Raw genomic sequence first — 14651 nt, 5'->3', positions numbered from 1 at the left:
GTGAATTTCTCCCTCTGGCCTGCTGAGCCTTCCTTATCAAGTGCCTGATGCTGTTTGTTGCAGATTTTTGGATGAAGGAGCTAGACTTTGCAAATCAGGGCTACGTTATCAGTTTGTTTAAGGATCTGCAAATGTGTGTGTTTCTCCAGACAAAAAAAGAGAGCGATCGGGCCAGGATGAGCTTGTGAGCTGGGGACATGTGGCCGGCTGGAAGAGGGTGAGGGAATTAGCACAGCAGGAAAACTGTTTTGCTTTGCTCAGCATGCATTTCCATGCCTGTTTGTCTTCCCGCAGGCCGACCGTGAGGAGCAGAGCACCCTCCCTCCTCCCCATCTGGAAGGATTCCTGGTAAGCGAAGCGTCCTCGAGTCCCCACGGACCAGGCTTCACTGATGACTGGGAAGCAAAGAGTACCCGGGAAAGCACTTTTATCACGGACTCCACCTCAGGAGCACCAGGAACCCGTCTCTAAGTAAAAACCTGTGCTGCCGTCCTTGCAGACCCCGATGTCTGCTGCAATGGATACAGAATCAACGTATTCGGGATACTCCCACTACTCAGGTCACTCCAAAAAAGCCCACAGACAAGGGTAAGGAAGTGTTTATTTTTAATTACTTGCTGCTCTAAGCTAGATGTGTACTCTGGGGAGAAAATATAAGTCAGGATGAAATCACTGAAGCTCCAGCTCCACGGAAGATGTGTGTGGAGAGTCCTCAAGGGGAACCAGGTGACAGGATAGGAAGCAATTATGCCACTAGCTTAATGACATTCAAACTGTTGCACGCACGCTGGGGTCATGTATGGCCAGCAACACTGGGGAAGCGCTAGCAGAAGGAAAAGATCACTTAATTCTGCTCTTAAAGTGTGCGGGGTAAGTAGAGTTCTCTGGAGAGATGTGTCAGACTTCCTGGAGTGATATTGCCACTTGTTTTCTTTTTTAATGCTATTTCTTTATTGTGTGACAACAAGGCTGCCTTTCTCTTCCCACCATCCTCCTGGCGACTCTTTGTTGGTGGTGGTTTTTAACAGAACTTGAGTGGTACTTGAGTCTACAGCAAGCCCTCTATCAGCATTGATTGGATTAGAAGCCAGGCTTTTCTGAACTCGAATAGCAAGACCTCTTTCTGTCCTGGTAGCTCAGTGGCATCAAAAACCATCTCACTCTAAAACATCTGATTACTTGGAAACTGTTTTTTTTTTTTTTTTTTTTCATCATCGTTAGTTTTAAATGCAAAGCCTGTGCTATTTGCAATCTTTGTAATTTACGACTGAGCTGGTCCAAAATAACTTTGCATTTCAGAAGCAATTATCCTGTGTGGTTGGAAAAAGAGCTCTTCCACAAAAATAGTCTTTTTGCTTGCAGTCTGTTTCTTGAGTAAAACATTTCATTTGCCTTTCCTCCCTTCTCCTGTAACACCCGCAGCCCCCTGGTGCGGATTGTCCTTTGAAGTTCAGAATAAAATGTGGAAAGATGCCTTCGAAGTTCCCAAAACTACATACACAATCCCAGAGCCTCTTACTGCAAACAGGAAAAAGTCTCATCCCATGAAACCTTTAGGCTCTGGTAATTCCTAAAGAGATGCAGTGGCAAGAGCTGGGATTTTGGATGCTCCTGAGCTGTAAGCCAGTGCAGTGAGGGTCTCTGGTGCAAAGGCTGCTTTCCTCTCCAGGTAGGAAAGGAGGGGGAAGTATTGGCGAGCAGATAGGTGGATAGGTGAAAATCTCTTGAGATATTCTCAAATGAGAAGCCATGAGGTTTATAAGGGTATTCTGGCAGTAAGCACTGCCCTGCTACCTTTGGTATTCTTTTAAGAGATTAGCTGGGGGCTGTTGACCAGTGAAAACAAATTTCACCAGTTGTCCTGTGGTGTTAAGAAGGTCTTAGCTGACAAGACTCAACATTGCAGGAGCTAAGGCTGTCTGAGAAGCTAAACTGTCCCAGCCACCAGGCTGTAGGCTGCTCTGGGCAAGGTCACTCTGCCTCTTTGGAAGCTTGTTCTGTAGCAAATGAAATCAATGTTGACCAAGAAATGAGCGAGCAGGAACTATAACCTAACGCTCAGGGCACCTGCTGCAAGTACAAGGTGGTGTAATTCCAGGCCGTGCTCTCTGCTAACTTTCTTGTTTCCTCTCCTTTGGAAAAGGAGTCGCGACAGGCACAAATCGCCACGAAGCAAAGACGGCAGCCGATCCGAGAAGTCTGTCACTATCCAGGCACCTCCTGCGGAGCCGCTGCTGGGGAATGATGCCTCTCGGACAGAGGAGGGCCAGGTAAGGAGGGAGTGAAGGCACACCTGGAGTCTGGAACAGAGCAGATGAGTATGGGGGGGAAAAAGCATTGCTCACGTGCTGTTAATGTGCTGCCACGACCTGTGGCTACCATTTATTCACTCATTAAGCCCAGGTCTTGATCAGTTGTGTCTTTCTGAGAGCGTTATTTTTGACAGCACCAGTGCTGATGTGACTACCCCTGGGGCACTAATCTACCTCTGTCTCCAAAGAGTGCCATCTGCTAAGGTCTACAGAAACATGTGTTTCCATCACCTCACCGTGCATTATTCAGGTCAATCCTTTCACCTGCGTGTACTCTTTTGTCTTTAGATGGGATTTGCTTGGGGTAATAGTGTAAAATGTTAGGGCCAGGATCCCACTGGGGAGGAGAGGCAAGAAGCGTAAAGGTAACGAGAAATTGCTGGGAAGGGGAGAAAAAGCCCAAAACTCAGTGAAGCTGGTATGTTAACACTGGATTAAGTAAAGAAGGGAAAAATGCTGGGTGTAGATCGCATCTAGGATGGATCCAGTAATCTCTGCTGTAGCAGTTGATGTGAAGGTGCATTCTCGTTTTCAAATAATCACTGATGCTGCAAAACAGAGTGCAGGATGTTTCATTGCCTTCTGGGTTGGACTTCTGGTATGTTAATTTTTGGCTGCGGGGCTTCACCTCTACTTTAAAAAAATAATTAAAAAAAAAAAAGTAATATCGATGCCCAGTTTCCACCCAGATTATGTATGGTAGTACTTAAAACAGTATTCGTGTAGCTGCCAGTGGGCTTACTCCCTGTACATCCACGTATTTTGTAACCAAGTGTTTGTTTTCCAGAGCTGTTACTTTGAATGCATATAAATGTCCAGGTGAATTTTTAAGCCCTTGTTTTCATGCAGACCTCCGCAGTGCAGTTCAAAGTCAAACAAGAATAAGTTGATGCATGAACAAGAGTTCTCTCCTGCATGTCCTGGGTTGCGTTCAGCAGCTTTGTACCACTTGAGATTTAGACTTGTAAATGCATGATTTTTCTGCTTGTGCCACTTCATATGGGAGGAGCTTTCTTAAGTGGTAGACTGGGACTGAAGTTGCCTGTTTTCTTCTGGGCTGTAGCCTTACGCTGCTGTCATGTTTCAATCCCTTCTCTATTGTGCACTTTCTTGTCAATCAAACGGGGGAAATTATGCAGAACTATTTCATACATAAGCATAAAATACTTGAAATGCTTAGATCGCTTTACTGGAGACGCTGGCGAAAAGGAAGATGTGATATGATTATGCTCCCTTTCAGGACACCTTGCAATGCAGATATATTTCTGTTTTGATGAGAAATGGCTCAAAACTCAGATAAATTCAAGTTCCTGACTATGGTTGGTCTGTCTCAAAGCCCTGCTGCAGTAGGCAGGGAGGTATTGGTGTCTTGAGCATCAGGAGGTAAATCACTGGAGCTGTTCGCAGTAATGTTGCTGCCTCTGTCCACTCTTCTGCCAAGGATTCTTGAAGACTGTCTCCTGCACCTCTTTTAAAGAGGTGAATAATGGTTTAAAAGTGCTCTGATATGTAGGAAGTCCTGTAGTTGTACATTTCTACAGCACTCTTAGGTCTATAGGTATCATGTCTTGTGCCTATTTCTTTAAAACAAAGTGCTTAGATCAGCACACGTAGCTGCCAAAGTCTGGGAGAAGGTGTAAATCCTATTAACGACACAGGCTGCAGAAAGATAGACTCAGGAGGGTGAAAGGAAAAGCAAAACGTGGACTTCTGAATGAGCCTTGCAGCTACAAAGGTGTCAGGTGCCAGGCAATAAAACACAGGCTTTGCTGCTGTTTGGTGTTTGTAGGAGGTATCAGGAGTCTTCTCCTGACCGAGTCACTTCAGCAGCAGCTGTGAATCAAATCCGTGTGTGTCAGCATAGCTCTTTGGTCTTGCCAGCAGCAGGAAGGAGCAATTGGAGGCACGATGGTGTGGGTGGCAGCCCTAGCTCGCCAAACTCCTCTGAAACAAGCTAGGGAAGAAATGAGGCTTTTGGAAAAACAAGATGTCATCTGAAGCTTGACTATATTGTAGTCTGTGATCCTCAAATTTAAAGCACCATACCTGCAAATATCCTCGTTGACCACCTGTAATTTTTTTTTTTTTTGGTTTAACTAAGCTTTTATTAGCGTGTCAGTTACTGAGGGCAGTGCTACTGTAGAGAAAGGAGAAAAAAAAAAAAAAAAAGGAAAAGGTAGAGGAACTTGCTGGAAATGCAGTTGTTCCTCTTACTGATGGAAAAACAATGTGTGAACATGTTTTTGATTGTAATGACTGCAGCTGACCTGAAATGAAACTTTCCCTTCCAGGTGATTCTGTAATGTACTCATACCACAAAATTTGTGGGGAAAGTGCTAGTCCTTGTTTTGCACATGGGACTTGATTGTTACTGCAGTTTCCAAGAGTTAAGTCCTATTGCTTGTTAAATGTGCTAGAAGAACTGCCTCTGGGGTACACTGAGTGGCATAGGAAGTTGAGCTACTTGCTCTACAGTTACAGGTTTTTAACACTTTGTGTTTATAGTCAGTGTTTTGGACATAGGGCTGTTGTTTCCAAAACTTTGGTAATTTTCTGGGTTGATTATTCAATATATTGGAGGTGTTGGTTTTTCTTAGCAGACTTAAGCTTCTTGTAGCAATCCTTTTCCAGGCCAAAAATAAAAAATAATAAAAGACGTGGAAGAAATCACGTGATTGTTTCATCGATGTTTTTTCTCTTTCTCCTTTAGGATGACAACTGGGGCGAGACCACAACAGCAATCACAGGCACCTCCGAGCACAGCATTTCCCAGGAGGACATAGCCAGGATCAGTAAGGACCTGGAGGACAGCGTTGGGTTGGACTGCAAGCGTTACCTGGGTTTAACAGTGGCAGCTGTTCTCGGACTCCTCGTCTTCCTTACCCCCATCGCCTTCATCCTGTTACCCCAGGTCCTGTGGCGGGATGATCTGGAGCCGTGTGGTACTGTCTGTGAGGGCCTGTTCATCTCTGTGGCGTTCAAACTCCTCATTCTCCTGATTGGGACCTGGGCTCTGTTCTTCCGCCAGCCCAAGGCAGACCTCCCGAGGGTGTTTGTGTTTCGGGCCCTCTTGTTGGTCCTCATCTTCCTGTTTGTGTTTTCCTACTGGCTTTTTTACGGCGTTCGCATCTTGGACTCGAAGGACACCAACTACCAAGGAATAGTGCAGTATGCGGTGTCCCTGGTGGACGCTCTGCTCTTCATTCACTACTTGGCCATCGTGCTGCTGGAGCTACGGCAGCTGCAGCCCATGTTCACTGTCAAGGTAGTCCGGTCAACAGATGGAGAGTCACGATACTACAGCTTGGGGCACTTGAGGTAGGTACACGCCGCTGAAATCCAGCGGTGCGGATAAATGTGGCTGTGCCACAGTGCAGAGCGCAAGCTGCTTTGGTTTGTGTGGTACCTCTGGTTTCCGAATCTTCCTCTGGAGGAAAGGGGAGAGGCTTCCTTGTGTGGCTGAGGCTGGTTTGTGCTTTTTGGTTGTGCATGCCAGGGGTCATTTTGAGAGCCCCCTGCAGAGCGTCACTCTTCAGAGCCTCCTGACTGGCAAACCAGTCCCTTGTGTTCATGTGGCAGGGGCTGAAGGAAGTGGCCTTGTGTGAGAAAGCATTTGACAATATAACGTGCTAAAATGCAGAAAACATCTGTGTCCTCACTGCCCCGTGCAGCCAAGAGCTGTGGAAGGAACCTGAATAAACATCCCCTGAGTCGAATTGAGCAGTCACTCGGCTCCTGTGTGAGCCATTGACAGCTGGTTGAAATGCTTGCATTCAGGTGTTTGTGCTCTGACACCTGATTTTGTGACAGGTGGGAGATGCCTTGAAGGGTGTAGACAGACAGCAGTACCCTGGGGTGCTTTCAGTGGCCAGGGACTCTTTTCTAAGATCGGGAGTTGACTGCATTTTTGTGTTGGCTCTGGGGAAACTCCTGAAGCAGTTGCCTTAATGTGGCCAAACTCCCAGCAGTTTGGACACACAAGAATGAATACTGGGACACATGTAGGTGCAAGCTGCTGTTGTTTTTTGGTTTTTTTTTGTTTGTTTTTTTTTCAGTAGTGCTGTACTTCTCCAGGGTTGGTTCTGTATCATGATGGTACCTACTCTTGTTCTCACTGGTGTTGATCAGTCTGCTGGGTCAGATGTTGGGAGTGTTTGGGAGATGTGCGATATCTGCAGGTCTGATGCATGCCTGCTTCAGCCTTCCCACTGGGATTAATGCTTCCCTCTGCAGAGGTGCAAGAGAGGCCAGGTGTCTCAATCTCCTGGGTTCCGGTGTCCTGTGAAGGTGTCTAGAAATCTCGCAGTTCCTGTGCCCTGTGGAGCCAGCAGCTGAGCTCTGAAGATGATTCCCCAGACTGTGCGCGCGCTCAGGCATCTGTTCTGCTTATCTTGTCCAGACCCCTACGGCATGCATATTTATTGCAGATGGAGAGATTAGTGTCTGCTTGTTTAAGTGGATGTAGGAACAGTCTCCTGCAGCCATTAGCTTAGCGATGGAATTGCTTTGAAGCAGATTTAGTGGTTGAAGCTCAAGTCTGGAAGTCGACTCCTGGATGCTGATCCTGCCTTAGTGGGAGAACCTGTGATCTCGTGAACGAACCGGGTCTGGACTCTGCTGTATTTTCCTTCTCAGCAAAATGTGAAGCAGAGCCTCTTTTCTGTAATGGAAGCTCTCCAGTTGACTTACAAAAAGATCACCTTTGGAGGTTTAAAAAAACACAGTGGAGTTTACTTTTTTTTAATCTTAGAAATTCCTCTGTGGTAAGTGACAGACCTAGGGTGGCCTCTCAGACTGGGGAGGTGGAGAGAGCTACCAAAGATTCCCCCTCTACTACAGGGGTGTGGCAGGACAGTTCTCACATGGGTGATTCAGCCCAGAAAATTCAGTATTTGTATGTATGTACCTGTATATACACACGACTGCGTGCTTGGTTTGAGAAGGTTTGGTTGCTTGGTGGTATTGTAGACTCTGGATTCATGTTCAGAGGAATTAAGATCCTACTTGTGCCAAAGTCTACATGTCTACCTTTAACCACGCAAATAATCTTGCCATCGGAGACAAATCTACTTTAGAATCAAGACCTAAATGCTGAACAGCACGTGTAAGAAACAATGCTCTCTCAGGTTTTCTCTTTGCAGCAAGGTTTTGGAATGCCTTGGGTGATTGCGAGGGCAGCAAGGACTTGTAAAACCGAGGGTGAAACCTGAGATGTATGAAAAATTAATAACTTTTCATTTGTTGGCAAGCTGATTGCAGTTTTGTCTGGCATATTGAATCCAAACCGTGCAGAATGTGGATGCTTCAGCACCTTGTGTTACAGGAGAGTCTTGTCAAGCACGTCTAGTAACGGTGAAGTAGCCTTGCTTTTTCCTTAGTTTCTGGCAGCTGTATAACATGTCTGTGTTGTCTTCACGTCTTTGCTGAAATAAATCAAGGTAGACCTGTGCAGATCTGACTGGAGGCCACATGTTGACAGTGAGTGTAGTTCAGGAAGACTGGAGAAGAAGCAGCCTCGTGAGCATCCTGGAGAGAGGGTCAGAGCTATGATGGAGTATGTGTGTAATGCTTGTTGCTGCCCGTGGGCTCTTCCCATTTACCACCATGTATGTTTGCCTCACCCCAGCCCTTTTGAAGGTGCCACAGATAGGTTGTGGGCTACCACCTGGAAGGAGGAAGCGTGCTTCAACAGGTATAAAAACCTGGCTGCCTCCTGAAATCAAAACCCTGTTGCCTCAGCCTGACCTTTTGTCATCTTTGTGCTCCCAAAGGTCTGAAAGTTTTGGTCCCTGCTTCCCCGTGGATTCTGCCTGCTTTACCCATCCAAAAGATGCTCCCAAGGGGCTGGTATTGAGAAGGCTTTTGGGACATCTAACTTTGTGTGGCGTTGCTCCTTGCAGTAGCTCTGGATCTTTTCCATAGCAAAATTGTGGGTGTCAATCTTTCTAAATACAGGCATGAGCTTTCAAATTCTGGGTCTTTTCTGATGAGACAGAGGGAGCTGCTTTTTAAGTGTGAGGAAAGGAAACTTTATGGGGGAGAAGGGAAGAAATCAACATCTCAGCCACCCTTTTGGAAAACTGTGTTTTTGTGAGGTAGGGTAGATGGGATTTTCCATCCTTCCCAGCTCCAAGAAGCTGAATATGCAGCGTTTGATATTCCACACCATCCTTGAGAGCCCTGTGCCCAGGAGGGTAAGTGTATTTGGGAGTAGTTCCCCAAATTCATATTATAATTAACCTATTAATAGCCTGGCTTGGTCCCACCCCCAGCACTTTGGTTCTAACTTTTCTTTTGGGAGGCTCGGCTGCCAAAATGCGCGTTCCCTTTGGCAGTGACTCAGAGTTTGGCAGGGGGAGGTAAAAATTAAAGTGGAGTCCCCACGAACGCGGTGCCAAGTCTTGGCTTACTGACTGCTCTGCTGCCTCCTGGCAGGAGGAGCTGTCCTGCCAGGCAGGGGAATGCTTTACGGGGGTACCTGTGGGCAAGGAGCAGGGAGGAGAGCAGAGGCAAGGAAGCAAAGCCTGGGAAAAATGCAAGAGAGGTTGGGTGGGGATGCTGGCGAGACTTTTGAAAGCAAGAACAAAGGGGAACAAAGGTGGGGAAGAGTGACAGGAGATAACTTTCCTGTTGAAAGGCTGATGGCGTTGTAAGCTGAGGCTTGGATTTGCAGCCTGACAGTTAGGGACGTTGATGGCATCTGTAAGCCACAGTTCTGTTCCTTCTGGATGGTTGAGAAATAATCTAGGAAGGATGTTGCTGGAGAAAGCCCTCTTCTTCTGTAGTGAGGGTGCTGGGCTTACTCCTTTCCTCTCCAGTGAGTGTTCTTCCCCCAGCCTAGAGCTTTGCTAGTCTAGACAGCTCGGGAAAATGAATGGCTTCAAACACACATGGTAATTACTGATCTTACACACTGACTGTGTGTTGGGCTACAGCACAAGCATGGCTTTCTGAGGTTAGAAGTGTCTTTGAGTGGGTCTTTCTCCTCCCTTTTTCTTATCCCTGTGGTAAGGACATGAGAAGCACATCTGTGATAGTTCATGTATCTGTAGGAACTACTGAGAGATCCAGTCTGCCTTTTTTTTAATTTACTTCTTCATGTAAGCTTGTTGTTACAAACTGATGGGTTGGGAAGCCAGCTGGGAGGCTGCCGTACAGCTTGGGAGTCAGGATACAGCTTCTGCAGGCTGTTGTGAGCTGGGTGATGTTCTTTGTCCATCTAATCAAGACAAGCTTGATATGGAGAAATAGTAGCTCCATGTGGAAAAGGTCTGTTAGTGTTGCCCGTCCCTGTGTTGTCCATATGTATTTGGGTAGGTGTTTTGTTGAATCATGGTTTAAAATCCAAGCAGCTGCTTCCTCAGAGCAGGTGTATGTCTCCAAAGAGCCTGCACCTTCCCTGCAGGAGTTAGCCACAAGATTCCTCAGGAAGATATGACTTGTACATGCTCACAAAACAAAGAAGATGCATGAAAGTGTTTTGGAAGGGGAGCCTGTCTCTTGGCTGACCTGGAGCAGCAGAGCATGTTTCTTAGGTGCTGCTTGAACCCTTACCTTTAACACAAAACAAAGCTGAAACAGAATGGTGTGGTGGGAGGTGATGCCTCTTTTGATCCATCTGCTTTGGGTTGGCAGTCTAGTGTCTGTTGAACCTACTGCTTGTAAAACTGATCTCTAGGCTGCCAGTATTTACTGATTTCATTTGATAAGCAATCTCCTGTGTGTGCCCCTTGGGGCCACCAGGGCCGTGCTCCCTAGTAAGAGAGCATATAGAGGGCTTAGGACTGGGAAGAAGCATCTTCAGGCCACAGCCTGTTTTTCTATGCCTTACACATCTGATTTTGCAACAAATAGGTGTTGCTCAGATGAGTCCTCCCCTTATTAAGGGTGAAATTTTTTCAATTAATAACACTTGGTCAAGATTTGAACTGTACGGAGAGCTCCTGCCTGAAGTTCTGTCAACAACTCTCTCTTGACTTTGCTCTCTTAAAAATCTCCCTGCCCCCCAAAAGGAAAGCGTCTGTGGCATATGACACCTCTTGTTTCTGTTTTCCAGTGTGGTGAAATGGATCGGCTTAACCATGGGTTTAGCAGGCCGCACGTCTTGCCTGGGGCAAGAACTGCTGAAACCATGCTGCCTTCTGGTGAAGGAACTTCATAATGTGCATCTAATTAAATCGGTTATTCCCACTGCGACTGATCCCCTGCACTTGCGGGCTATTTCTGTTTCCAATTGGGTGGTCAAGTGTGACTGCAGAACAGTCATCTGTGTATGTTGGTGCAGAGCTGTATCTGCCCTGATAAATCCTGCTGGATGCTGTCCGGGCTTGTGCGCTCCTCCCTTCTGCCCTGCTTGCAGGTCTGCCTTCCCAGGGACCAGAGGAATTACTGACCCTCTTTTCTCCGTGGCATTTCTCCAACCATCACCATCTTTCACAGTGATAAACGCCGGTGATGAAAGAGATGGAGCTGATGGGCTTTTACCTTGTTCTGTAGTAAAACATCTTATTAACCGTCCTGCTGCCTTGATTACAGGAGCTTCCTACAACATCATGTTCCACAAACAAGCTGCTTTGCAGAGCAGTTCTGTCGCCAGAGCCTGTGTGAAATTAGCCGCCTTCCTGAATGCATTTTCTCAGCCCTGAAATCCATACAAAGCACCCTGATGAGCATTTGTTCGAGTTTCCCTCCCCATCCTTTCACCAAACCTGATGAGCACCAGCACTAAGTGCCCTCTCCTCCCAAGAAGTTCTGTGATAGCTGGCTAAATGGGTGTTAATCGCATCTGCAAGTGAGAAGCTCTTGAAGAAACTGAGCTGTGTGCTCTGGAGCAGCTTTTTTAGCACTGAAAGGTGTCAGACTTGTAACCTCCAAGCTAATGTCTCTCCTCTTTGGCAGCACTTCACATAACTGGGTGTTTACAGCCACCTTTTTGCAACCCAGCTTTTCTAGGGTGCCACCTTTTTGCAACCCAGCTTTTCTGAGGGTGCCAGTTGAGTTGCTGAAGTGAGTTTTGTTGTGAAATTGTAGAAATGAGTTAATTTTCCAGCAAGCTCTGCAGAACCACGTTCTGCTCCCTGCAGAGCAAGGAGAAGTCTCCTTTGATGCTCGGGCTGAGTTATGGCAGTGGTGCCTCGCTCTGTTTTACGAGGGGGGCGTGTTGTCAGCAAAGACCAGCGAGGACTTCTTACTTGGGTCAGAGCAACACCTCATTAAGAGGATGTTTATTTGTGACAGCAGTGAACAGCAGGCTCCAGGGGAGCCAGATGCTTCTCATTAGGAGGGGGGTGAAAGTCTAGGATGGACCATCAGTATCTGACTGCATGCACGACATATCTGACTGCGTGTATCATGCATCTGGGAATGTCTGATGTGGTGAAGCCTGGTAGGGCTCTGTTTTTTCTTGAAAGGCGCGTGTTTTTTTAGCTTCTTGTCTTTCTGCGTACGGTTTCCAGAAGGCTTTAGGCGTGGCTTTACACACAGAACTGTTCTTCATTTCGATAAAGATGCCAGAGCTCGAGGGACTGAAGTGCCCACGGTCATCTTGCCTCCTCTCTCTCCTCCCTTGTTTGATCTGGGCTGTGTTGCTCCCTTTTTTTTGTGTGCATCTCTCCACAGGGAACCTCCTGTGGGCTGCTGCGGTCCTACAGAATTACATTTCCCAAGCCCCAGGCACGCCAATAAAATAACGATATAAACACGAATCCTTGCAAAACTCAGGGGCTGTGCTTTTCAAGGCTGCGTTTACACCCCAGGCATGCTCACAGCCCCTGCTGTGGGTTTCTATGAGGGGAGCATGGAGGCGGCCCGGTAGGCCGCGGCCCAGGTAGCGCTTGTGTTCCCCTGTGAAAGCACCAAGCCGCAGTGACTATAGTAGTAGCACGGGGTGATTGCTATACCCCCGAGCACTCTCACATTTTTGGAATGCTTAATACTTTAAAAAGTTTACAGACGTACTTGTACGTGAAGGGCCCGCGGTCAATTATTAATCCCCTTGGCTAGCGCAGTATCGCTTGCTCTCACACACGGAGCTGCTTGGCAGCTTGTGAGGGAGACGGTGTGGAGAAAATACCTTTTGGTTTCATCTGCAGGGCTTTTTCTTCTTGTTGGTTTGTCTCTCGAAGCCAGCAGTGCCCAGAAGGACAGCAGCCACCCCAACCTACCCTGTACTTAAAGGCTTTGCCGTGTAATTTCTTTTTCCCTGCTGTCTGTGCCCTCCAAGTCGCCTGCGTGTACCGCCCACGGAGACAGATGGTCTCCCTAAGCTGCTGAACAAATTTTGTGGCCGTGAAGATGCTTTTATCTTCAAATGCTGGAGAAAAGAAAAAAAAAAATCCACCCCCTCAACCTTTAGCATCCATTTCTTGTGGTGAATGATGAAATAAAAATATTCTGCAAAGGAGTGAGCTGTGTGCCCTTTGGGGGAAAGGAGGAGGCTTAGTTTTTCGTTAAAAGTGGAAGAAATTGAGAATTTACAGTTCTCACACAGCACAACCCTAATGATGTTTAAGAAAACTGGAAGCTACCTACCCTGAAGGAATAAGGAGGAGTTACTAGGGAGCTGGGTGGTAATAAAAGAAATTCTTTGACACAAAACCGAGGGCAGTATTTGCACTCATAAATTAATTTCTTCCTCCAGTATGCACCCATGTAAATGTACCTCTGTGCTTAGACTCCCCTTGTGCGGTTTAGCTCAAGCAGGGACTTCAGCTGAAGTTTTTGGGGGAGCTATTCTGGCAGACAGAACAGGCTTCTGTCGCAGAAGGAAGAACTTTAGCTGAGGCGTGAAGGCTGCTGACTCTGGTTTGTGTTCCCTAAGTCCCAGTAAAGGGTAATCTGCATCCTTTTGGGGCTGGATTGGAGATGCTCAGCCTGGAAGCGTGGACCACGTCCACACAGCTTCAGCAGTGTTTGCAAGGTAGCTGGGTGCTGGCTTTAGACTATGGTGCTTAGGTTTGGGAAAAGCCAGAAGGGAAGGGATTCTGTGCAGGAGAGGGCTGGGCTGCACTCTGGGTGAGCTGATGCTCCTCGGTGTGCAAGGGTCTGATAGTGCCCATGCAGACCCACATGGAAATAACATTGAGCCTCATCAGGACAGGAATCTGGATGGGTGCACCATGCATGGACAAAGGGAGCGGTGATGTCTCAGTGCGGGTATAGCAGCTTCCTTCAGCAAACTGTCCCAAATCAGTTGGTTTCAGGAACCAGGTTAACTAAACCTGTATCAAATTGTGTTTATGCCAGGCTTAAAACATAGCTTGAGTTATCTTTCTTGTGTAATGCCACTTGGTTGCCTGCTTCAGCCAGGAGTAGTTTCTTAGAACAGCTCTGAGACTGTGTGAGAGAAATCCTAGAAGAAGTTAAAGCTGCTGTGTTGATGTGAATAACAAGCTTCACTCTGGCCACACTAATCCTGTCCCCTGCTGGGGGTGGAGTAAGCGGTGATCCTCTTCTCTAAGAGAGTGTCCTGCCAAGCTGCCTCTGGAGCAAGAGCTGGGTACTACTTTTTCATTGCAGCATCGTCTAAATGTAAAGTCCCATTACTGCACTGGAGTTTTGCCGCCAGCAAGAAGCTTTGAATGTTCTCTTTCTGTTGCTTCCTTGGAAGTAAAGCTGCATTTCTTAGCTTTCATTTAAAAAACAAAACAAAAAGCCTAGTTACTTTGCAACTGTTAATGTAACTTGCAGAATTCCTCAGTAATATCTGCAAGATGTCTGAAGACGCTCCCCTTTTATGTTGCATGCTCAGGCTTTAAATTATCTTCAGAAAATGTGGGCTGTTACAAACTTCTTGCTGTGCCTGACAGCTCCAGCGTATTTATTTTTATTTTAGAAGCTCAGGCTAATCAGAGGCATGGTTTACATGCGTGATGGGGAGAAGAAACACATTGCTGCCACAGATACACCAGTCTCAGGCACTGGAAGCAGTAATCAGGGTGCTGGGTGCCAGGTGCTGCAAGGTGTCTGGGCGCTTTAGGAGTGGGGCACTCACTGCAAGCAGTGCCTGGGTCAGTCTTTGATGCAGGGTGAGTTCTTGGTATTGCTCCCAGCTTCTGTGTTCAAAAGGTAACACTTCACTTGAGTTGATTTTTTTTTAAAAACAAACAAGAACAGCTGGGGGTCAGGATCATGTCCCTCCTGTATCTTAAGACCTGTTCAAAACTCCTTAAATGCTAAGTGTAACTTCAGGTGTGTAGACACCTTTCAAAGAGGTCAAGCCTCCCTCAAATACTTTATGTATGTTTTGCAAAAATGAGCTGTCAGCTCAAGAGCTGATGCTATTTGTTATCTAGCGTACCCTGATCGGTGTGAGGGGGAAGGAGGAGAAAGGAAGAGGAC

General features: G+C 46.9%; 1 protein-coding gene across 1 annotated transcript in view; it reads left to right on the top strand.

The window, feature by feature from the left end:
* Positions 1–14651, top strand: part of VANGL1 (VANGL planar cell polarity protein 1) — a 36046-nt gene that overhangs the window by 5205 nt on the left and 16190 nt on the right. Inside the window, exons 2-4 of the mRNA XM_032207954.1 lie at positions 295–588; positions 2144–2270; positions 5023–5630. Coding sequence (XP_032063845.1) covers positions 506–588; positions 2144–2270; positions 5023–5630 — 818 coding nt within the window. The 5' untranslated portion in view covers positions 295–505. The remainder of the gene's footprint in view (positions 1–294; positions 589–2143; positions 2271–5022; positions 5631–14651) is intronic.

This window comes from Aythya fuligula, chromosome 1 (genome assembly GCF_009819795.1).
Source record: "Aythya fuligula isolate bAytFul2 chromosome 1, bAytFul2.pri, whole genome shotgun sequence".
In the NCBI taxonomy this organism is placed as follows: domain Eukaryota; kingdom Metazoa; phylum Chordata; class Aves; order Anseriformes; family Anatidae; genus Aythya; species Aythya fuligula.
This window is presented reverse-complemented; position numbering and strand designations above follow the sequence as displayed.